The following is a 25375-nucleotide window of genomic DNA, read 5'->3' as shown; positions in this document are numbered from 1 at the left end:
TAAATCCATGTCAGAAACAGGATATGAATCCATATCTTGACTCCAAAGCCTACTAAATTAGTCACAAAATAGCTCTTTTCCTGTTTGTAAAATGGGTATAGCTTGTAAAAGGCTATGAGTGTGAAGTGTCAAGTGGCAGTAGCAGAGGTGGAAATACAAATTTAAGATTTCCTAATCACCAGCTCTGACAGTTAGACCATATGGCCTATAGGGAACATAAGGCACAAACATATCTGCATAATGGAAAAATTGGTCAAAAAGTTTCATGACTTCTGAAACAGACAATTTTTGTAATTTTGTTTTGCAACCAGTATTTTATCTACCTTTTTTTTTGGCGGGGGAAGGGGGGAATCAGCCCTCAGCAGGGCTCTGTTAACCTCCCCGCCCCCCAACCCCCCCATGTATTTTTAGTAAAAGTCAGGGACAGGTCATGGGGCTTCCATGAATTTTTGTTTATTGCCTGCTACCTGTCCCTGACTTTTACTAAATATACCCATGAAAAAATCTTAACCTTATTTATGGGCTTCAGATGCCACAGACTCTCTCCTATTTGTCATTTTGACCTCCACATAAAGTCCAGAGATCTACCTTCATCTTGTCCACTCTACACATTGATCACTGACCTATATATCTGCATGTGGCTTTACTTGGGCATGCAGCTGCCAGCTTTTCCCTGCCCCACTATTTTCCCTACAGTCACTCAAAAAGTCATTTGTACCTGCAAGTGACAAGACGCATACAGTGCATCTCCTGGTCTTCTGCTTAACCCATCTGGGTCTTGCATGTTGAATGGGCAGGATGCTGCTTTTGTCTCTAAATCATGTATCTTGTGCAGGTTCCAGATACCAGAACACATTTCCAGCCTCAAATCCCCTGGCATCTTTCTAATACAGAGTAGATATTTGATCACTGCATCTCCCTTCTGCCTTTTTGCCCATAATACTGTGTGTAACCACTGGAATGGTGTGCACAGATGATTTCAGTGTCCAATTAAACACCAAGCAGTGGGAATTAATTCATTACTTAGTGGGATAGACTTGAGTTTTGTGACATCTTATGAAGGTCTCCCACCTGAAGATGGTGGGCAAGAATATTAAGGTTGGTGCAGAGAACTTAATGAAAAATTTCCTGAGTTTCTGAACTTTTTAAAAAATACACATTTCTTTTTCGAGTGTTGGTCCCTGTGTGTATTCCACATGTGGGTATGCATGTTCAACATGCACATGAGTCCAGAGATTTTAACAAGCAGTGTTTGTTGGCCCATACACGTGCAGTATATCTCTTCGTGCTCCCAAGTGAGAGTAAAAGAAGCAGTGCAGGTCAATGCCCTATCAGTTCTTTCTTACCACTGCATAGTCTGAGTCAGAATCCAGTGTCCTCTCTTGCTTCAGCCTTTCAGAAAATCTGTAAGATTGTAAAGATTAGTTCAGTTAGTCTTAGTGTAATTAGTGTGGTTTGTTTCCCTGGATTGGGAACTCCCTCCGCATGGGCAGGAACTATGCCCAGACTCCTGGGCTTCAAAAACTATATTTCCTGCCCTAGATACTACTCCATCAAACTTGAACAAACCAACGCTGCCGCTACTGTCTGGACGAGACACACATTTCAGCAAAGTGCAGCATTTGTCACTCTGTTCCACAGAGTACTCGCAAAGCTTGTGACCTTTGCCTTAGAAAATACTTAATGGAGAAGGCTATGAAGCCTCTCTCTGATCTAGGTCAAGAAGACCACCGTACATTGGCCTAACCCAAATGGACAGCGCCCTTCTAAGCACATGCTTAAGAAGTGGAGCCCTCGGTGTCTAAGCCCAAAGACACTTCTCCGGGGCTTCCCATGAGACTAAGGGACACTCTTGTGGGCACAAGGACAGATCCCTGCCGAGGACTGTCCATAAGAGACTCTCACTCTTTCCCCGAGTCCATTGAGGTCAAGTGAGCCCTTATACACACACTCTAAAAAATTTTAAAATATACAGTTAAAGGGTTGTTTTGTTGTTTTGTTTTCAACAATAAATGCTTTAACATAACCTCTTCGTTTTGGGGGGAGGGGCTTGTAATTACCTACTGTATAGCACCTACTACGCACAGATTAGTATTTTGGACATCTTGAACAAATTCGAGAAATTTCAGAGAATAATAAATCATTAAGCATTTGAAAATATGACAGAGAGGAGAATTCAGAGTAATGGAGCTTTTCAGTTTAGAGTAAAGATGTCGGAGGACAGGAATAACTATTTACATATTTAAAAGGGGATTCCATGAAAATGTCAATGGCCAGTTATTCCTGTTGTTGAATAAGGGCAAAACTAGTAGTAACAGGCTTAAGCTGCAGTTGGGAAGATGAAGTTAAATACTAGAAAAAATTCATAATTATAGGAACAGTTAAGTACAGGAACAGTCTGCCTGGGAAGGTTGTAGAATCACCTTCACTGAAAAATTCAAGGCTAGACCTGACACTCATCTATCAAGTATGTTTAATGAAATCAATCCTGGCATGATACAAGGGGATGAACTAAATGACTCACTAAAGGATCCTTCAACCCAAGTGATTGTCATTTTTGTGGCCTTGTACAAGCTTCTGTAATATACAAATCAGATTTAATTTTAAATGAATCTTGACCTACGATAGACTTCACGTTACCCTTTAAAAAATAAAAATAAGCTGTATGTAATTTGTGCTGTCAAATACAAAATTTTAGCAATTCTAGAAGGGATTGTCCCATCAGCATATAAAGATATAAGTAAAGGAAATTTAATTTATGGTATATATTTAAAATATACTGAAGTACTGTATTTATATGAGCTCACTTAAGAATTAAGATGTGTTCAGTATTTGTTCCTTCAGTGTATTAAATGTGTCTGTCTCAAGTTCTAGGCTTTGACGTTATGAAAACACCTTTGATCAGTATCCACAAGAAGAGCATATTTAACCCATCCAGAATAAAATCTTTCCCCTTCCCTTCCCCCTCTTTCCACACCCTCAGAAAAATCCTAGGAAAATATACAAGCCTTGCCGTTTTTCCTAAAGCTCAATGAATTCGGGCTTTGTTGGACCGTGAGTGGGAATGAGTTCCAGAAGTGATGACCCATGACTCATATTGCCCAGTCACCAGTTCCCTTCCTTTTTAAACCTTGGGGCACAAAGAAACCCCATTCTTAGCACAAATGATCAGCAGAGAATTCCCCTGCTGGTGTACTCTCCCCAGCAGCGAATTCCCAAACCTGCATAAAGCCAGCAAAACTGCTTCCTGCATCAGCATCACATATCCCTGACATAGTGGGTGTATCGGGGAAGATATGGGCATGGTGGAGAGGACTAGACAAGGCATGTGGTGGAACTATAGTGATCCTCCACTGGCATATGATTCCTTAGAGACCGTAAATTGATCTGAATTATGATGGGAGCAGGGTAGATCAGCTACCTGGAGCAGAGACCTATAGGTCAAAACCAACATCCTAAAGTTCACCCAGAAACAAACTGGAAGCAAATGCATACTAAGGAACACTTTTGTAATATCCTGCCTTTGATCTATACAGGTTTTAATAAGTGAGCAAACACCTGCACTAGTTGAAGTTTCCAAGTAGTGTTTGGGTTCAGCCATGTGTGGATGGTATTACATTCATACAATCTCCAGGCAACACAAACATAGACATTTATCTATGCCCAGAAAAAAATTGTTATAAAGCAGTGTGGAAAAAGTGCCTCTGAAGTCTCCAGAGGATCCAGAAGCAGTGGAAGACAATATAAGTCCCAGTTTGGGAACCTGAGTTACAAATGATGGGCATACTAGCTCATTTGGGAGTACTGGTCTATTCTTCATCATGTCTTCAGGTTACTTCCCCAAACTACAACCATTATGTCAGTCATATGTGAGTTGAGGCTCACCAAAGTAATTTATTCAAGACCTAGTAGTGGATATGGAGAAAGTTACTGGGCCTCACCATCCGTGTCTGAATTAAAAACAAAGTGGGATATCTAAAAGCACCATGACCAAGTCTGCCTCGCTGTCTCTCTAAACAGAGACATGTATATATTGAACAGATGGGTGGCAGAACAGGACTTAGTGTTGTACTGTCTGAGAGCTCCTTTGTGGCAAATGATCAGTCACATAGCATTATCATTGAAGATTTCTCAGAAAGAGACCAATAGAACCTCTAAAAAGCAGCTCTCTCTACCCACAGGAGTCCACAGACAAGTCTACAATACATTTTGGTCAAGAGTGTAAAAACAGAGCTAATGGATCTAAAATAATTGATAAAAAACATTTGATATTCAGGCAGCATAGCCTCCATAACATCTTCAAGATTTAATCCAAAGTGATGGGAATTAAGGAAATTGGAAGCCTGGATATTACTGCAATTGCTTTGTCTCAACCCTCCATCAAAAATACTTGAGATGGTATTATTTGGTGAGTGTGTCCATATCAAGAGACGGTTTATTGAGCAGAGGCCTAACTATTGCTTTCAGAGATTGTGGTATTTTACCTTTACATAAAAGGATGCATTGATCAGCTTCTCAGAAAAGGACCCAGTACCTTCCAGCTGAACTTCACTAACCAAGAAAGATATGGACCCAATTTGCAGGTTATAACCCAAAGTTCCTCCATCTCTTCAGAATCACAATGACTGACTGCATCTGAAAACTTAAGTAGATAAGGGATTGCATTTGTCCATCTCAGCAACCTCAGGACACTTTTTAGCTATCTCAAAAGTCAGCCCTGGTCAGAAATTTTCAGATGGAACATTTTTCTGTTGGAAAATACTGATTCTATTAAATTAAAAATTTTGCAGGAATATGTTGATTTTTGTCAAATCTTTGGATAGAAGCCAGGAAATCTTCACAGGAAGTCTGCCTGGTTTTCTGCCAGTTTGCCCACCTCCACGGCAGCTTAATTGATTGTCGGCCAGAAAGTCAGGAGTCTGGACATGCTGGGAGCCCCAGCTCAGGCCAGGATTCTCAACGATTCCAGGCTCCCTGTCATGAAGCAAGAAGCCTTGTGGCCCTGGGCTTCTAGGCTCCCCACTCTGTGCCCTGCTTCCAGACTTCCTCCTGTGCAGCCAGGAGGCATCTGAGAGCCCCAGCTTGAGGTAGGGCTTCCAAGCTGCTGGTAGTTCAGCAGGGAGCCTAGAGGCAGGGTTACCAGGGTCTCTTGGCAGCTCAGTGAGCCTCACCATTGTTTTATATTTTGTTTTGTATTTCAAAATAAAATGTTGGAATAAAATTCCCCATTCTGTGGGAAATGTTGAGGTTTCATTTGAATGCAGAATGATTTTTTTTTATTTTTTATTTTTTTGAAACTTTAGCATTTCCCTCAGAACAGGAATTCCAGGTTCCTGTCAGGTTTAGTCAGCAATCTTATTCCTATTCAATCAGTTATATTTGCAAAGTAGCTTGAAAATTCCTGAGTGTGGAAATTTCTATCCTCATGAATTGTGTTTTTAAAACAAATGAATCAACAGCAGCACGAAGCTACAAATATACTTTTTTAAACCAATCTAAACAATTATGGGTAAGAGTAATTAAGCACTGCAACAAATTACCTAAGGAGCCTCTGGAATCTCTGTCACGAAGTTGCCAAGAACAGGTTAGACAAACACCTGTCGGGATAGTCTAGATAATACTTAGTCCTGTCTCAGTGCCGGGAACTGAACTCGATGACCTACAGTTCAATGATTCTGTGATTTCAAACAGTAGTGTACTGATAAATGGTGCTAATAATGCTAGTATTTAGGCTCCCATGCAGTTCACTCAGAAGCCTACAAAGTTTGGTGCTATGTACTATAGATGCTTGTCTTCAAAAATAACTCTACTTTTTTATGTTTGGAAACCTTGTGGGCATATATATATTTATTGAAATAAAATATTGTGTTTTGTTATTTGTGAAGTGCTAATGGGGTTCTCATCAGTATAAAAGACAGAATTTGGTCTCTGCCCTTCTGTTTCTCAGTCAGAATTTTCTATTGAAAGTAGGGCTGTTGATTGAGTGCAATTAACTCATACCATTAACTGAAAAATATTAATCGCAATTACAAAAAATAATTGTGATTAATCAGTTTTAATCACATTGTTAAACAATAGAATGCCAATTGAAATGTATTAAATATTTTTGGATTTGTTTTTCTACGTTTTCAAATATATTGATTTAAATTACAACACAGAATACTGTGTACAATGCTCTCTTTATATTATCTTTATTACAAATATTTGCACTGTAAAAATAAGTATTTTTCAGTTCACCTCATACAAGTACCGTAGTGCATTCTCTATTGTGAAAGTGCAATTTACAAATGTGGATTTTTGTTGTTACTAACTACACTCAAAAACAAAACAATGTAAAACTTTAGCACCTACAAGTCCACTCAGTCCTACTTCTTGTTCATCCAATTTCTAAGACAAATACATTAGTTTACATTTATTGGATATAATGCTGCTCGCTTAAGAAGAGGCATTCACATGTCACTTTTGTAGCCGGCACTGCAACATATTTACATGACATATATGCTAAACATTCGTATGCCCTTTCATGCTTCAGCCAACATTCCACAGGATGTGCTTCCATGCTGATGACACTCATTCCAAAAAATAATGCGTTAATTTATGACTGAACTCCTTGGAAGAGAATTGAATATCTCCTGCTCAGTTTTACCCGCATTCTGCCATATATTTCAAGTTCTAGCAGTCTCAGATGATGACCCAGCATATTTGTTCATTTTAAGAACACTTTCACTGTAGATTTCACACAACACAAAGAAGGTGCCAGTGTGAGATTTCTAAAGATAACTACAGGACTTGACCCAAGGTTTAAGAATCTGAAGTACCTTCCAAAATCTGAGAGGGACTAGTTGTGGGGCATGTTTTCAGAAGTCTTAAAAGAGCAACACTCTGATGCAGAAACTACAAAACCTGAATCACAAAAAAAGAAAATCAACCTTCTGCTGGTGGCATCTGATTGGGATGATCAAAATGAACATGTGTCAGTCCACACTGCTTTGGATCGTTATCAAGCAGATGCCATGATCAGCTTGGACACGTCCACTGGAAAAGTGGTTGAAGCATGAAGGGACATATGAATCTATAGCGCATCTGGCGCATAAATATCTTGTGACGTTGGCTACAACAGTGCCATGAGAATACCTGTTCTCACTTTCAGGTGACATTGTAAACAAGAAGCAGACAGCATTATCTCCTAAATGTAAACAAATTTGTTTCTCAGAGTGATTGGCTGACCAAGAAGTAGGACTGACTGGACTAGTAAGTAGACTTTAAAGTTTTACGTTTTATTTTTGAATGCAGTTATTTTTTGTACATAATTCTACATTTGTAAGTTCAACTTTCATGATAAAGATATTGCACCACAGTACTTGTATTAGATTAAGTGAAAAATACTATTTCTTTTGTTTTTTACAGTGCAAATATTATAATAAATGTAAAGTGAGCACTGTACACTGTATTCTGTTGTATTTGAAATCAATATATTTGAGTATGTAGAAAACATCCAAACCAGTTACCAGATACAGATACAGTCTAATATTATTTTCTCTTTATTTAATGTCAAATCTATTCAATAATCGGTTTTAAGATAAATGAAGTTTTAACCAAAGCATCCAAGCCTCTTATTTAACTATTTTCAAACATTAGAATGAGCAGTTAGAAGTAGGCAACAGTTATCCTATTCTTCACTACTGTCAGGATGAAGAAATTTTTAGAATATTGATTTATCGTGTTGTTATGGTATGACTCAATGGGTTTCAGATTAACATAAAGTAGAGCTTTGTTAATCTGCCCATCTCTCATCCATATATTTTATATCTGGGTTAAAAAAAAGGCTCACTAGTTTTTGCTCTCTACCAAGGCTTAATAGCTGATATGGCACAATGGTGAGGTGTTGTATTAACACTTATTTTACACTATACTAGAATATACTTACACATCAAAATTAATAAAGTATATCTTGCAGTGCATTTTCCCCTCTCTTTTGGTTGTTCACTTACACACTAATTCATAAGTACCCCAATGGATATCATAGTCTTAGTGCAAATTAGTGAGGTTTTACTGTAACTTCTAATTCAGCATCTGAAAAATTACCTTCAGATTCTTGTTTTTCACAACCTTTAACAAATGTATCCTTAAAAATCTAAATGTTGTTCTTGTCATTAAAATGTTCTTTTGGCTCAAAGTGCTGACCTTTCAGTATATGCACAAAGTGCGCTAAAACAGAGTTCTGAACATTTGCCAGGAAACCACTATCGTAGGCTGATAAATGGATTGGAAATAAGCTACCCAATCGTGGGAATGGGCCATTAATTTTAATCAAAGGTGATGCAGAAAGGCGAATGGGATGCATGACAATGTCAACAGCCCAGTAGATGTTAAGATTCCACACAGGCTTCCTTGTTACTTGGTTGTGCAATTAGTTGAGGTTGGGTGAAGACAGAAAGCCATGTCTGGAATTGAATGACCAGGTCACTCCAAAATCTAATGGAGAAATGGTGTTTCAGAAATACCAGTCTAATGGCATTAGAAGTCAAGGACAACAACTAGAAAGTATTGAAGTTTTTTTTCTTTAAGGCATGGGTTGAATTTTTTTCCCCCACAATTTTGTCTTTCTTGCTCCCTGTCATGGTTCTGGAAATCGTCAGATATTGCTTAAAAGAAGCTTTGGTATTTACAAAGGATAAAGAATTACAAACAGACTTAAATCTTGAAGACAATGTACTTTTAAATTTATGTACTACTGAATTATAAAATTTGGCAAATTCTACATAATGCAAGAGAGATAAAACTGTGTCTTCTCTTTTTTCTTTTATAGCTTTCCAATTGGAAGATAGTTTTATAATTACTTTAGACAGACATCAATATAAAATAAGAAAGCAACTATGGAATATGTACATTTGTGGCATTAGTAGAAAGCTGTTCAGGTTAATTCTAATATGAAGAGATTCTTCTTTCAATAAACAAATATATTTCTTTGTAACCAAAAAAATGTTCAAAATAAAGTACTGTATGACAGCTTGAATTAATGATGTTTATAATGACATAAAAATGCAGAGACAACAAAGAAGCATTTTTATATCCATGCTTCAGGTTTGCTAAGAAGGTTCATTTAGTCTGACACAGCATTGCATACATATGAAAGATATGTATGACTGCATTAGTACTTCTTGGACTCTTATTTAAAAGAAAATTAATTATACTGCTGTCTGGTTAATAGAATAGTGTTATAAACAATAGTATTTGTTCTCTATGCAGCTGAAGAACAGCTTCGTGCAAAGGGTTATGACAAAACACCAGATTTTATTTTAGAAGTGCCGGTCGGTAAGTCCTTAAAGTTTCTTCTATTAGTATTTATTGTGCTTATATTAAGATGTTAACATCATTTAATGATAAGGCAGGAAAAACTAGATTATATTATTAAAATATTACTGTAAATATTATTATGCATGTTATACTTTATACATTATAAATCTCATAAAATATTGTTTTAAGAGATTTGCAGTAGTAACTCAATAACTGTACAAAGTATTTTTTGGAAAGTAGGGGGCTTAGATAACATCCCTGTACCTCAGACCTGAACTGACAACTGTTAGGGGGCTTATTCCTTCGCCCTCTCACTTTTCTGGTCCTTCTTGCATGAACAGAGAGCAACAATACCTGAAGACCCAAGGTCCAAACAATTCAATGTTTATTGGGATGAACTTCCAGCAAGCATGATTCCAGTTTCCTTCCTTAGTGTCCCTCTTCCCAGCTCAGACACCACAGAGCCTTGCCTGTGTCCCTGTTCCTGTTCCCATTCCTCCCCTTAGCAAAACATGATCCCAATTCTCCCACCACCAACCCCCACTCCGCTTATCCTGATTCACTGCAGACTATATAGTAAAACTTGTCAGGTTTCAGAGTAGTAGCTGTGTTAGTCTGTATCCGCAAAAAGAATAGGAGTACTTGTGGCACCTTAGAGACTAACAAGTTTATTTGAGCATAAACTTTCATGGGCTACAGCTCACTTCATCTGCTTAGCTATTCCTTAACCAATCATTTTACTGAAATTTAACTAACCAATCCTAACATATTGTAATATGGTTATTTAATCAATTATTGGTTTACACCCAACAAAATTAATTATACAGCAGACAGAAACAATCACAAAACCAGACAGAGATTATACAGACAAACAATAAGGAAGTGGAGACTACAGGGATAGAACAATACAGAAATGAGGATTTCACATCCCAGCTATTGATAAGTGAGTTCTTGCCAGGCAGGGTGCTATCAATCTAAGTTTCCTTTTACATCTTCTAGGCTCTTCCCTTTCTCTGGAGGTGATAGGAATATCAGGACAGGATTGTATTCCTAACAGCCCAATAGCACCTTATTTCAATGTGACTAGTTTGGAATGTGAGGATGTGACCATACATTTTCCAGTTTATGGCTGGCCCCAGCTGCTTAGCTGAAGGCCTTAGCCTGAGAACCAGGCCTCAGATTGTCACAGTAAGAGAAGGCCCTTACACCGGCAGACAGTGATTTTGAGTCTTTCTTTTATACCTCTATAACTAGCTAAGTGATAAGAATACACCTAAATTCTTGAAGTATAAGCCTCTGCAGACAGGCCTGAATATCTCTATCCTAACAGCCAGCACCTGAGGCTGAGATCAGAACCATTTATAATGGTCTATCCCCAGAAACTCGTGGACCCAGTCAAACACCAAAACATCTTTAGGGATAATCCCCCCCGCACACACCAAAAGGCCATGGAATGGAGATCCAGCAAATCAGTTCAACCAATCATTTGCCTCATTTAGGCATCCACATCCTCCTCATTGCCCCCACAGATCTCCATGGGTCCTTAATAGCCTGAAAGAGAAGAATCAAGAAGGAAGAAAATTTTGTCAATGGAGAAAAACTGGTAGATGTAGGTAAGTTCTAGCATTCCCATCCTACTGGTGATGAGGATAACATAAGCATCTAGTTCGTCAGACACAAGGAATTCTCAGACTTAACAGCTATTAGATGAAAAAAGTAAGAATTTTGTCTTCTCTGTGATGGAGGTCTACAAACCCCTCACTGAGGCAGAGAAAAGGCTTCAGCAGTACTGGGCCAGGAAAGCTACGCCCCTCAGGCATGGCTGAGTATGTTCCTGAGGAAAAGGAGTAGTACAAAAAGAGCTCAAGCCGCTGAGGCATGGGGGAGGAGAGTAGACTCATAGACTTTAAGGTCAGAAGGGACCATTATGATCGTCTAGTCTGACCTCCTGGACAGCACAAGCCATGAAATCTCACCCTCCCATTCCTATACTAAACTCCTAACCTATGTCTCAGCTATTGAAGTCCTCAGATCATGGTTTAAAGACTTCAAGGTGCAGAGAATCCTCCAGCAAGTGACCCATGCCCTATGCTGCAGAGAAAGGCGAACGCCCCCCCACCCCATGGCCTCTGCCAATCTGCCCTGAAGGAAAATTCCTTACCGACCCCAAATATGGCGATCAGCTAAACCGTGAGCATGTGGGCAAGACTCACCAGCCAGACACCCAGGAAAGAATTCTCTGTAGTAACTCAGATCCCACCCCCATCTAACATTCCATTACAGGTCACTGGGCATATTTACCGCTAATAATCAAAGATTAATTAATTGCCAAAATTAGGCTGTCCTGTCATACCATCCTCTCTATGAACGTATCAAGCTTAGTCTAGAAGCCAGATATGTCTTTTGGCTAAGGCTGTTCCAGAACTTCACTCCTCTGAGGGTTAGAAACCTTTGTCTAATTTCAAAGCTAAACTTCCTGACGACCAGTTTATTTCCATTTATGCTTCTGTCCACATTGGTACTGAGCTTGAATAATTCCTCTCCCTCCCTGGTATTAATCCCTCTGATATATTTATAGAGAGCAACCATATCTCCCCTCAGCCTTCTTTGGTTAGGCTAAACAAGCCAAGTTCTTTGAGTCTCCTCTCATAAGACAGGTTTTCCATTCCTCAGATCATCCTAGTAGCTCTTCTCTGTACCTGTTAGAATTCATCCATCTTAAACATGGGAGACCAGAACTGCACACAGTATTCCAGACGAGGTCTTACTAGTGCCTTGTATAACGATACTAATACCTCCTTATCTCTACTGGAAATACCTCACCTGATGCATCACAAGACCGCATTATCTTTTCTCACAGCCACATCACATTGGCAACTCATAGTCATCCTGTGATCAGCCAATACTCCGAGGTCCTTCTCCTCCTCTGTTACTTCCAACTGATGAGTCCCCAGCATATAACAAAACTTCTTGCTATTAGTCCCTAAATGCATGACCTTGCACTTTTTACTATTAAATTGCATCCTATTACTGTTACTCCAGTTTAAAAGGTCATCCAGATCTTCCTGTATGATATCCTGGTCCTTCTCTGTATTGGCAATACCTTCCAGCTTTATGTCATCCACAAACTTGATCAGCACACTCCCACTTTTTGTGCCAAGGCCAGTAATAAAAAGATTAAATAAGATGGGTCCCAAAACTTATCCCTGAGGAACTCCCCTAGCAACCTCCCTCCAGCCAGTTCACCTTTCAGTATGACCCTTTGTAGTGTCCCCTTTAACCAGTTCCTTATCCACCTTTCAATTTTCATATTGATCCCCATCTGTTACAATTTAACTAATAATTCCCCATGTGGAACCATATCACATGCCTTACTGAAATTGAGGTAAATTAGATCTACTGCATTTCCTTTGTCTAAAAAATCTGTTACCTTCTCAAAGAAGGAGATCAGGTTGGTTTGTCATGATCTAAACTTTTGTAAAACCATGTTGTATTTTGTCCCAATTACCATTGACCTCAATGTCCTTAACTACTTTCTTCCTTCTTCTTCAAAAATTTTGTAAACTTTGCATACTACGGATGTCAAACTAACAGACCTGTAGTTACACAGATCACATTTTTTCCTTTCTTAAAAATAGGAGCTATGTTAGCAATTCTCCACTCATATAGTACAGCCCGTGAGTTTACAGATTCATTAAAAATGCTTGCTAATGGGCTTGCAATTGCATTGCCAGTTTCCTTTATAATGCTTGGAATGAAGATTATCTGGGTCCTTCGACTTAGTCCCATTAAACTGTTCAAGTTTGGCTTCTACCTCGGATGTAGTAATATCTATCTTCATATCCTCATTCCCATTTGTCATCCTGCCATTTTCCCTAAACTCCTCATTAGCCTCATTAAAGACTGAGGCAAAATATTTGTTTAGATATTGGACAATACCTAGATTATCCTTAACTTCCACTCCATCCTCAGTGTTTAGCAGTTCCACTTCATTTATTTATTTTCTTCCTATTTATATGGATATAGAACCTTTTACTGTTTGTTTTAATGCCCTTTGCAAGGTTCAACTCTACATGGCTTTTGACCCTTCTCACTTTATCCCGACGTTTCTGACCTCAATCAGGTAGCTTTCCCTGCTGATCCCTCCCATCTTCCACTCCTTGTAGGCTTTCTGCTTTTTCTTAATCACCTCTCTGAGATGCTTGCTCATCCAGCTTGGTATACAACTCCTGCCTATGATTTTTTCCCCCTTTATTGGGATGCAGACTTCTGATAGTTTCTGCAACTTTGACTTGAAGTAATTTCATGCCTCCTCCGCCTTTAGATCCACAAGTTCTTCAGTCCAATCAACTTCCCTAACTAATTTCCTTAATTTTTTTAAGTTAGCCCTTTTGAAATAAAAAATCCTAGTCCCAGATCTATTTTTGTTTATCCTTCCATTTAGTTTGAACTGAATTAGCTCATGATCGCTCGAACCAAGTTTGTCCCCTACAGCTATTTCTTCTATTAGGACATCCCTGCTCACCAAAACCAAATCTAAAATGTCATCGGCTCTTGTTGGTTCAGCAACTACTTGGTGAAGGAATCCATCAGCTATCACATCCAGGAAAATCTGAGCCCTATTATTATTACTAGCACTTGTCCTCCAGTCTATATCTATGAAGTTAGTGTCCCACGATCACACAATTCCCATTAATATTTACTTCGTTAAAAACACTGAAGAGGTCTCCATCCATATCCAAATCAGACCCCAGTGGTCTATAGCACAGCCCAAGCATTATCCCCAATGTGATTTTTGCCCAGACAGACTGTCTTATCCATTCCAGCACTACTTATTTCTTTACAGTCTACCTCATCTTTGATATACAATTCTACTACAGCACCTTTGCCTTTATTACGGTCTTTCCTAAACAGTACATACCCTTCCATACCTATACTCTAGTCATAACTACTATTCCACCATGTTTCTGTTATCCCTATAATACCTGGTTTCACTTCCTGCACCAGTAACTCTAGTTCCTCCATTTTGTTACCTATGCTCCTCACATTTGTGTACAAACATCTTAATTTTTGCTGTTTGGCTTCACTCACATTCTTTACCCAATTGGGCACAGACATTCTACTGCCAGTATCACCTATTAGACTGGTATCTACACTACCCTTCCTCCTTATATCAATTCTCACCTTTTCTTCCCTCTCAATGTTAAAATCTGGCATGGAGATTACCTGGATATCTCCCGATCATCTTTCCCCAAATTCCTACTTTAAAGCTCTCTTAATCTGGTGTGCCAGCCTCCATCCTAGAAGTCTGTTTCTCTCAGGTGAGTTCCATCCTGAGAAACCAGTCCTCTGTCCATGAATGCCTTCCAGTGACCATACATCCCAAAGCCCTCCTTATAGCACTACTGCCTGAGCCATCTGTTGATCATCATCGTCTGCCATTTCTAGCATGAGCACTTCCCTGAGGAAGGCAGAAAAAGAGCTATTACTGAGGAGGTCTAACTGTGAATCTTTCTTCCTCCTCCTTCAAGACATCACCATAGAGGCAGAGAGAATCCTGTTCAGGGGCACCAGAGGATTGCATTCATCAGCCCTGAGACTCTGGGAGTTTGGTGCAAAGGACTGTAACATAACAGTAGCCATACCCCAAACTGAGACATTCGATGGGGTAGCAAATGACCCAAGGGAAGGTGAACTAGAGATGAACCAAGCCTAGGCCAGCCCATGCTATCATACTTTCAGGGCCCTGGACCGGGCAGAGCAGAGGATGCTGGTCCCCCTATCCATCTGAGATTCCCCTACACCTAGCCCTGGGACTGGTAGAGCCAGAGGTTCACTGACAAGGAAGCTGACCCAGTTGAACCCCATCCAGGGATTCCATACACAGAAGGTGAAAAGAGAGACTGTGGCAGCAGACCCAGACCACTAGTGTTGTTGGTTTGGTCAACAGGCTCACTATGTCCTCCATAATAGCAGTTGCTGAATGACCCTTCATAAGTCATCACATTAACCAAGAAGAGTTATTCCACATATTTTCAAAATCTAGCACCTCCCTTTTCAATGATATGTCAATGTATTTTTTCAGAACAAAAGGAAGCACTTTATGAGAACTGAGCCATTTTCTGTGACTCAGGTTTTTGCCCTTCTTGGTGTTTCAAGCATCTAGGACTCTTACTAGCAAAATCGTCAACATCTGCTTTGATGAGAGAGATCTATCATCATTTACTCTAAATCATGCAATTATCTAGCCAGTATTTAAGGTACAATCACTCAACACAACATTCTTCTCCACTATATAATCACTCTTTTATGAGAAAGCATTTTGAAAAGATCCAAAGGGGTATCTTCCACTCCACCTAGATATTTTCAATATTCTGGATTCCTCTCCCTCAGTTTTCAAGAACGGAGATGGGGCTTGTGGCAACAATAGATGACCGTGGACAAAGGCCATACATCCATACTCAAACAACTGGACCTCTCCACAGTATTTGATACATTCAATCATGATAGTCTGCTGTCCCACCACAGAGACTTGGCAGGATTACAATGAGATGGCTTAATTACATGCTCTCAGGCCACACTCATAAAGTTGCAATGAACACCTATTCCTTCACTTCTGAATCGCTCATCTGTGCAGTTTCATGGATCTGTCATCTCACCAGTCTTGTTCAACCTATTAAGAAGATTGTGAAACAGCACTGACTAAAAATCTAGCAAAAAAATTATGACACTTAGCTATTAATCTCTTTCATATCAAACACAAACATCACCATCTCCCACCTGTCCAGCATCCTGGCTGTGTTGAACCAGATGAAGAGCAACTAGCTGTAGTTAAAACATTGGAAGGCTAAAGGAGATGTTGGTTGGGAAAGGCAAGTACTTTGGAAAACTTACTATTTTAGTTATGTTAGTCTGTCTGTACGCCTCATTGCCTCTACGTATCCTAATAGCTGTATAATGCACATTTTTTACTCCCTATCTATGGCTGGAAGGAAGACAACTAATTCCCCCTCTTACCAGACTTTGAGATGGCCATGGAAATGCATATATACTTGATAACTGGGTTTCTCTACTTAGATATAAAAAGGCAAACTTTTTAAAATGCTACAATTGATGTAGAATACAAGAGCCTGTCTGGCTTTGCAGCACAAACTTCTGAGAGGACATCATCCAAAGTCAAACTTAATGTTTTGTTCCAAACTCGACACTACAGTTGTAGGTGCTGTAGAAAACTCTACAAAAGAAAGGTCTTCAGAGCTCTTCAGGCATTGTCCCAAGTTACTTGGAGGGAGACTGGCTCATCTTATATTGGCATAACTTCCCACTGGAAAAACTGGTCAACCTCAGGAGTGAAACCTTGTTTGTGCAGGAGATGGGCCTCTCATGGTAACTGGCCCACGGGTTGGAAGTTTGCTCTTGGAAGACACCATGAACTGCAGTGTCTTCAGAGAAAAATGGAAAAGTTACTTCTTTGACATATCCTTCCTACATTAATAGCACAGAACATATCCTCACAAAGGTGACTCCAAAGAGAAAAGGGAGAAAATATGTATGTATATACAGTTCATAATTTTCAGCATTGTGGGGTGAGTTTCTGTTGCTTGTCTGCTCCCTCTTCTACCTCAACATACAGTGCTGAAAAGTTTGTGCTGCAATAGCTCACCTACGTGCCTCTGCGTTCGCCAGGTGTTTCCAGACCCTTTCCTGACACCTAAGGGGGAAAGGGTATAGCTGTACCTCTGTCCTCAGTATTCTGGCTCCTTTTTCGTTGAGCAACTGTTTCTACTGGCTTAAGTGCATTCAAAGGAATTTTGGAGCACACGGTAATTAAAGTTAAATTGAGAGAATTGTAGGTAAACACTACTGTTTGGTTCTTAGATTTTTGTTTCAAAAAATATTCATTGCAAATGTTTGAAAGATGGTTTACAAGTATACAACTGTGCCTCAAGTGTAAGTCATATAGTAGCAAGAAGACTAATGAAGAACTTTACAAATCTTTTGTGCTCAGATTTTCAGAGCTTGCATTCATTTTATATTAGTAATGCTTTGTCCCCCTAGCTGTTGAAGGACATATAATTCACTGGATTGAAAGCAAAGCTTCATTTGGTGATGAATGTAGCCACCAGGCCTATCTGCATGACCAATTCTGGAGCTACTGGAATAGGTAGGTTTCCATTATTTTTCTTCATAGATGAAGATTACTAAATTAGAAGCTCATAAGAATTTCTGTAGCTGGAAAAAATGGTGGTAGCTTTTATTTATGTGTGTTTTTCATTAAACCATGTGAGTCAAATGTATACTGGAGTCTAACGTATTGCCGTTTAGAATCAAAGTTCCTGAATCAAGGTAAAATGCATAAATATCTGTTTCAAATTCTCATAATGATTGTCATTTAAAATCATTTGTCTGTCTTAGAGATATAATTACCATAGTAGACATTGTAGTCAGCTGTTTTGCAAGAGGAACGAAGCATCTCAATTCAGTTACTCAAAGATAAAGAGGGAAATTTTATTGATACTATTTGTGAAGACTTTCAATAGTTGTAAGACAGCCAAGACATCAGATTACAGTGTACCCAGTTCCATCTAGATTGTATAAAAAGCAGGCTCTCCAAATCAGGAATTAGATTATCCAATGACTGCTATTTATGGCCATTTTTTCCTTTGTATTCATAAGGAAGTACATAACACTCTCAGTAGGAAAAGAAGATGGAATAAATAGCTACATGAGTGTTAGAGAAAAACAATTACTTTATGCTTCACAAAATTTGTAGATGGAGGGGACAATATGTTGTTAGGATAAAAAGATATTTTCTCAGAATGTTTAGTAAAAGTAGTACTTGGGTTTTCCTTCACTATTATCCTTACAACAGTCCTCATCATTAGCAGCCACAATGAGTTGAATTCACCTTTTGCAATAAAACATACCATTGCAGAAAGGAAGTTGCAGTGATTATTTATTTTTGGGCTGTACATGGCATCTGGCTTATTTAGTTTTGGGGTGTAGCAAAACACGTCAGAATAATTTCTACCTTTTGAGTCTGATGCCACCTGCAGAAGCACCCCTTTACTCATACCCGTCAATCAATAGATAGTATTTTAGTTTTGTTTTGTATTTATTAACTAGGTACCTGTTCATTTTGACATAGCAAAAATAGTGAGAAGAACATTTCTAACTGTGTTGGAAGTGAAGTACATTTAAGGTTGTGTTGCCAAAATTAGGATGATTGGACTTTAACAATAATACTACTTTGTTTCAGCTTGAAATTCTGCTAATAATGAAAATTACTGTAAATATATTTCATTGTGCTATACTTTCAGTTCATCTGAAGAAATCTAGAAGTCCCATTACCCAGTCTAGGGTTGATTATTCTGTGAACTAAGAATGTAATGCTACCTTGATTAAAGAAACTGGACAGACTCCATTGTTACTGTTGTGTAAGGATTATAACAATCAGTTATAGCCACATTAGTAGACACTACTGCAGTATACTAACAAATACATAGATATCAACAAGAGACAGATTAAATAATGATTAGTAAGTGTACTGTGAACGATTTACTGCAAGTACCTGTAAAGTCAAATATAACAATTTACTTTTTCCATCATTTGCAAGCCTGGATACTGCATCTCTAGACTCTGTAATACAATTTCTGGAGAGTCCCAGGAGAAAACTTGACACTGTTATTAGCTGAAGTAACTTTACTATATGTGAAGAAGACACTAGCAAAATGTCGTCTTTGACACTGATATTAGAATAATGATAATTCCACATAATGAGAGAGAAGCATTTCTTCTTCTCTGTTTGAATATGAATAGCAAGTCTTCCCTCCAATGAATTCTTTTTCCCCTTTAATTGTAATCTAAATGTCTCTAGTCCTGTGCTTATATGTAAAGAGAGTATGAATAAATAAGAACAAATTTCCTGTAAGTATTTTAAAGTAATATCTACACTTTTGAAATGTAAATTGACATTCATTTCTAATTAATACATTAAGCCTTATATTAAAACACCTGTTTACATCTAAAATCATAATGGTAAAATGAAAATAATCTTAGAAGCCCTTGTGGTGGGTTTGGTCGCAGAGACTCGCCTTGAGACAGTCACTTGATGAGCTGGGATACCGAGAGCAACCTTCCTGCCAGAACAGGTGTCCCTCCACTCCTGTCTTGCTGAGTTAGACACTCCAGTCAGCTCCAGCACAGACCCAGAGGTTAGACCATGCCTCTCTGCAGTTCACTGAAACTGAGATTCACTTAGCCTAGGGTCTTGTCAGTTAACAGGGACTTTCCCAGTGCCCAGTGTTCAGCCTTTCTGGGAGCCTGAACCCCAAGTAAATCCATTTTACTCTGTATAAAGCTTATACAGGATAAATTAATAAATTGTCCATCCTCTATAACACTGATAGAGAGAGATGCACAGCTCTTTGCTCCACCAGGTATTAATCACTTACTCTGGGGTTATTAATAAACAAAAGTGATTTTATTAAGTATAAAAGTAGGATTTATTCTCCTAACTCCAGATTTAGAAATAATACATGCAAACAAATAGGATGAACACACTTAGTAGATTACAAGCTTTCTAATGACACCATACAAAGGGTATTTAGTGTAAAGCATATTCCAGTTATGTCATATTCATAAGCATATTTCCATGAAGCATACGGAGTGCAACATCACGCCAATGGAACCAAAAAGTGTGTTTGGCTGATAAGAAAGGTAGAAATATATAGGATTCGGTTCAGATCACATACAATTTAGTATTTGTTTTTTGTTTCATGGATTAGAAATTGACTATCAGGATTTATCACACAAGAAAAAACTGGGAATTGGAACATCAGAATGATGATCTTTTTTTCTACTAAGCTGTTTGAAAGAGCTTGACATCTGTTCATCCAAATAATGTTTAAGTAATAATTTTATCGATTTGGTTGAAGTAAAGGAAAATTATTTTGTGGATATGTTGAAATCATGCATTTTTATAACAGCATCACTAGTCTCCAATAGTATGTGGGCTTCGAAAGTTGTACCAGTGAGTTGAAACCTAGTGGTTTGACAACCAGATTTAGAGGAAACCTTGGGAGTTGCATTTGTCAAGTAGCTAGGAAAACTGTTCATGCATACCCAGTATCCAGAGCTTCATTGGCAGCCCACACATAAAGAACTGAAAGGTCATTCTTCTTCCTGCAGTATGATGGTTTGTTGACATATTTTGACACACTGGTACAGTGCTGAAAGTTTTTGACCTTACTGCAACACTGGGAGACTTGGGGTCAGTTTAGCTATCTGATGTTTGTAGAATTTCACTCATGCTACAATTTTTTTGTTTTTTGTTGGTTTGTTGTTGGATTTTTTTTGTTTTGGTTTTTTTGGACTCCTCTGTCAGAAGTAGTAAACTAGTTTTAGAAAATGTACATGAATGGTCTTAGAGTTTTATGATCACTTTTTATTATTCAACCAAATTATCCTTGTTTAAACAGAAAATAATGTACATTCAACAATTTATGACTCAAACATTCTTTTTATGAAAACTAAATTAATTACTCTTATCAAATCTGTCTGCTAATTTTAATAGCAGGAAGTGAAGATAGTCTTATTAGTAGACCAAAAAAAAGCATTTCTAAACTAAAAGGAGAGCCAGTTGTTTAAAATTGTCTGCTTACAGAGCACCAGCTTTGTAAATAAATCAAGAATATCAGTATCTGTCCTTTTGATCATACAAAACAATCAGTATGTGTATACAAACATACATGCACATTTTATAAAAAGGAAGATCCCACATGTACCTTATTTTCAACAACTTTGTACATAAATCCTTGTTGTGGCCATATTGTTTAATGAGATTTACAAAAATATCAACACATATTCTGACTAATTATGTAGTTTGTGCAAAGAATTTGTTCAAAACAAGTAGCCCAAAATAATTTGTTTCAGTGTTTGGGCAATAGTCTTATCCTTAACAAGATGATTTAGAGAGTTGAACATGTGGTTTCAGTGAGAAATATCTACATCTTGTGTTGACAACTTCTACAGTTGTATTAATTTCCAGGATCATTTTAGATTGTTTCACTCTGTATCAAAAGTCACTTGTGCATTGCCAAAGCAAAGAGGGAACAAATCCACATAAAATTTAGATTAAAATTTAAATTTGAATGATAAATGTCAAATAAACATGAATTACAATATATTTTTCCATATAAAATGTTTTATACATATATTTCAAATTAGGATATTCATTATAAATGGATTAGAACCTATCCTTTGACTGCTGGTTTATTGCTTTCTCAGCTTTTACAGTAGTATACAGGGCACTATATATCTTTGTTTGAATTATTTTTCTTTATATTTTTCTCCACCCTTTCAGATATTGTTATGTCATTGGAGACTATCACGTAGTACAGATAGAGCGCTTTCAGCTTCCACATAGATAACTGCAAGGCTTCAGCTCCAATTTCCCTGGTATTTCTCATTCAGATTAGACAAGCATCTAAGTTTATGTACAATATGAGCTGACAGCATAGATCCTGCTATGTTTGCCAAAGGCCTGGTCACAGACACTCCACTATGTCAAAGAATGTCAGTCCTCACAGACCTTACCTTTCAGAACTCCTTGTAATTTTTAATTGACATTTACATCTGACATTTTCAATGTATTTCTTATTGTTGAGTCTTTATCTACCTAGGAATATCTTTAAAAAACTTCTGTAAACTATTGCATCGTATATTTTAATGTAATAAGGCCAGGTTGGTTATTCTTAAGGTTCAGCAAGCAAATTTACTTCCCCCTCCTTCATGTAATTCAGTAAATGTTCTTCTAATCCATTTGAAGTGACAATTGGGCAGGGTATTGAGAGTGTGAAAGGAGTGTTAACTTGTAGTATAAATGTACAAAACATAATTGTTTTTATTGTTGGCCACCCTCTGTGTGCAATAAAGATACCATAATCTTCTGAAAAATTGTGTATACTGCTACACACACATACATAAACAGCAGAGCACTTTAAATAAAACAAAACTTAGAATATGTAGTGTACTTGCATATTGTATAATGTGGTGTATTTTCTCAAAAACTGAAACTTTTTCATTTTAGTTTCAAAGATGAAAAACTTAATATTAATATAAGTATAATTATACATCTATTAGAACTTAGAATAAGGACGTACAGTTGATAATAAATGTCAAGCACAGAACTAACAGAAGCATTTTGTCACAAATAATGCTGCTTTTCCTCTAATTAGTTAATTTACATTTTACAAATTAAGGACAAAATTCAGACAGAAAATAATCTAGTAGTATATCATAGCTTTACTGACCTGTATTTGTATCTGCCAAATTTAAGTTAATTAGAAATGTAGATGCTGTTTGTTTTATCTGTCAAAAAGCTCATCTTACCAAAAAAAAAAAACTAGACACACTTTTCTCCCCAACATTTATCATCTAAATAATAGTCTTGCCAAGATGGCAGCCTCATAATAAACTCTTTTCGGTGGAGTGATGGGTAATGAAGCTTGCTTGTGAAGGCAGCGAAAAATGTTGTCTAGCCAAATGCGTGCATATGATGGCTAGAGAATCAGTGGACTTTCTCAGTCATCAATCTTTTTAGTAGCCTCTTATACATCTGAATATTTTGATAGATAACGCAATTATTAGATCATCTATCTTTCTAACTATCAGAGTTGCATAAAAATTATTCACATGCTATTGAATATTAAATATATTAGGCTTTCAGTAATTTTTTCAAAACAGGGCCTAAAGGTGGAAGAATTTTCTTATAAAAACACCTTTATTTATTAATATTAAATTACTATATCTGGAGTATAAAACTACTTGTATTAATATATGAAAAAAAAGTAAATAAAGTCAAAAGCCAATTAGAGACAGAACTCTCTCACAGTAAAGCACATGAAAACAAGAGGCTGAGTGGATTTGAAAAATTTAAGTGCAGCTTGAGATGTAAAATGAAGTTTGTTTGTTGATCTGTGCCGGGCAAAAGGACAGCAGTCTTGTTTAATGTTGCACAAATTCCCTGTGCCTTGGAGATCTTGACTTAGGAGCAGATAAATACAGTGTCAATATGGACTTCAAATTACCTTTCAGTCTTTTTGAGAGTGGTTCTTCCAGATTAAAGATGAGGAAACTGAGATTATGTATAGAAGATGGCTGCATTATGGTGTACCCTGGGAGCTAATATGGATTGTGGGGACTTCTTGTTTCTTAAACACAAGAAACTGCCTTCACAGAGCTACAGTTATCTATTTTAGGTTGGAGAAGGCAGTTGAGATCTTTGCATTAAGCACATCAACATCTCTATAACAAGTAATTCGTTTTAAGGTGCCAAGACAAGATTTTTTTTATTTTATTTTATTTTAAAAGATCCTTTAAAAGTTAGGGAAAATAGAATTAGATCATTGAAACGTGTTATGATGTGGAAATTGGTCTTTAATGGGTCAGCTGAAGATCATAATTTTAATAATAGCAAAAATGTTAATACACTCATCACAGCAAAGAAGATCTCTTTTGTTGTATTAGTTCTATGCAAATATCAGCAGTGTGATTTATGTTGAAGGGCACTCAGATGAGCAATTTAGGCCTTAATTTTCAATAGTTTATAAGATGGACCTTTTAATAGATCCTTCATGATTGCCTTACTGTACTGAATATTAGGGACCCGATATATAATTGGGTATATTAGGTTGCTGGCAGAGATCATATCAATCATACCAGATCAGAATTTAAGTATTGTGTTTATTGTAAATCTCATAAACAAAGCTGTGATTACAGTACTGCATAGCCTGTGTGAACAGATTTGATTATGCATAAAACCTGCCATGCAGTGACTTTTTCCTTTTGTCACTCCAATTCTGAGTTTAAAATCTATGGCACTTTTCATCTAAGTTTCTCAGAACACCACACTGGCAAGATACAGTGGACATACGTTTCCATGCAATAGGAGATACCTGATTAGTTTTCTAACTCTGCCTTAGGTTTTTCTATTGAACCTGTAACTATCGTATCTAAATACTTCCTGTTCTTAAGCAAGTCCCTGAGATGCTGGCCGCTGAAGGTAGAAAACTATGTACAAGATTCAGCAAGATATTTAAGCATGTTCCTAACTTTTAAGCACTTGGGTGTTAACATCATTGTTTAACATTTATATTATGATAGAATCTGTATGCCACCCAGATGGGATCCTGTTGGCCTAGACACTGTACAAACATATGTAGTACATAACAGTCCTTTCATTGATTTCAGTGCGATTACTCATATAGTTAGTTAGATATGTACTTACATGCTTTGCTGAATCAGGGTCTATATCTCAGATAGAGTGAGAGGATGGGGATATAGGTTAATACATTTTATATAGGAGTAAAATGGCGCACAGAAGTTTAAATGACTTGCTGAGTATCACCAGACATTGCAAGAGCTGGGAACTGAGCCCTGAATTCTGACTCCCAATCCCCTTCTCTGACCATCATCATACCATTTTCAAAAGTTGTATTTATGCACAAGTACACATTTATATTTATACTATGTAACCATAAAGAAATGTAAAATTTAGGGCACACACTACGCAAGTGTCACTAAAACCCAGAAATATGTCAATAAAAACAAATTATAATAAGTTAGAATTATTTACATTATTATGAGTGGAACTTGTGTAACTACATAAGAGACTAAAATTGTTTATCCATAATAAAAATATTTGAATTATTCAAAGCTTCTGTTTTTTCTTGACTACCTCTGGCTTCTTTTGACTTTATGTAAAATAATTATTTTAATTATTGCTTATTTACGAACATAGAAATTTCTAAACATATATATACATACATACACATACATACCCACACGTGTACACACACAATGTATTTATAAACATTTTTAGATTGTCAGTAGTTCTTTTGGACTAGTCTTTTCCTCTTTTAATCAGGAGTAGCAAACATCTGTGTTCTTTTTGGTTTGTCTTTGATTAGCTTGGCCTCATCCATCACTGGTCTTTGATATGAACACGAAGAAGTCATGTCCTTTTGTTTTAAATGATAAATATGACTTTGTCATGAATATTCATATGCATTCCAGG

General features: G+C 37.4%; 1 protein-coding gene across 8 annotated transcripts in view; it reads left to right on the top strand.

Moving 5' to 3' along the window:
- Positions 1-25375, top strand: part of CDIN1 (CDAN1 interacting nuclease 1) — a 184305-nt gene that overhangs the window by 76316 nt on the left and 82614 nt on the right. For 6 of the 8 annotated variants that reach the window (XM_032789319.2, XM_032789316.2, XM_032789325.2 and 3 more), the window contains 2 exons: positions 9250-9315; positions 17356-17461. In XM_032789319.2, coding sequence (XP_032645210.1) covers positions 9250-9315; positions 17356-17461 — 172 coding nt within the window. Of the gene's footprint in view, positions 1-9249; positions 9316-17355; positions 17462-20084; positions 21173-21661; positions 25016-25375 lie in introns of those variants that run through there. The other 2 variants (XM_032789317.2, XM_032789321.2) reach the window with 2 other exon arrangements.

The sequence above is a fragment of the Chelonoidis abingdonii genome, chromosome 4 (genome assembly GCF_003597395.2).
Source record: "Chelonoidis abingdonii isolate Lonesome George chromosome 4, CheloAbing_2.0, whole genome shotgun sequence".
NCBI lineage: Eukaryota > Metazoa > Chordata > Testudines > Testudinidae > Chelonoidis > Chelonoidis abingdonii.
This window is presented reverse-complemented; position numbering and strand designations above follow the sequence as displayed.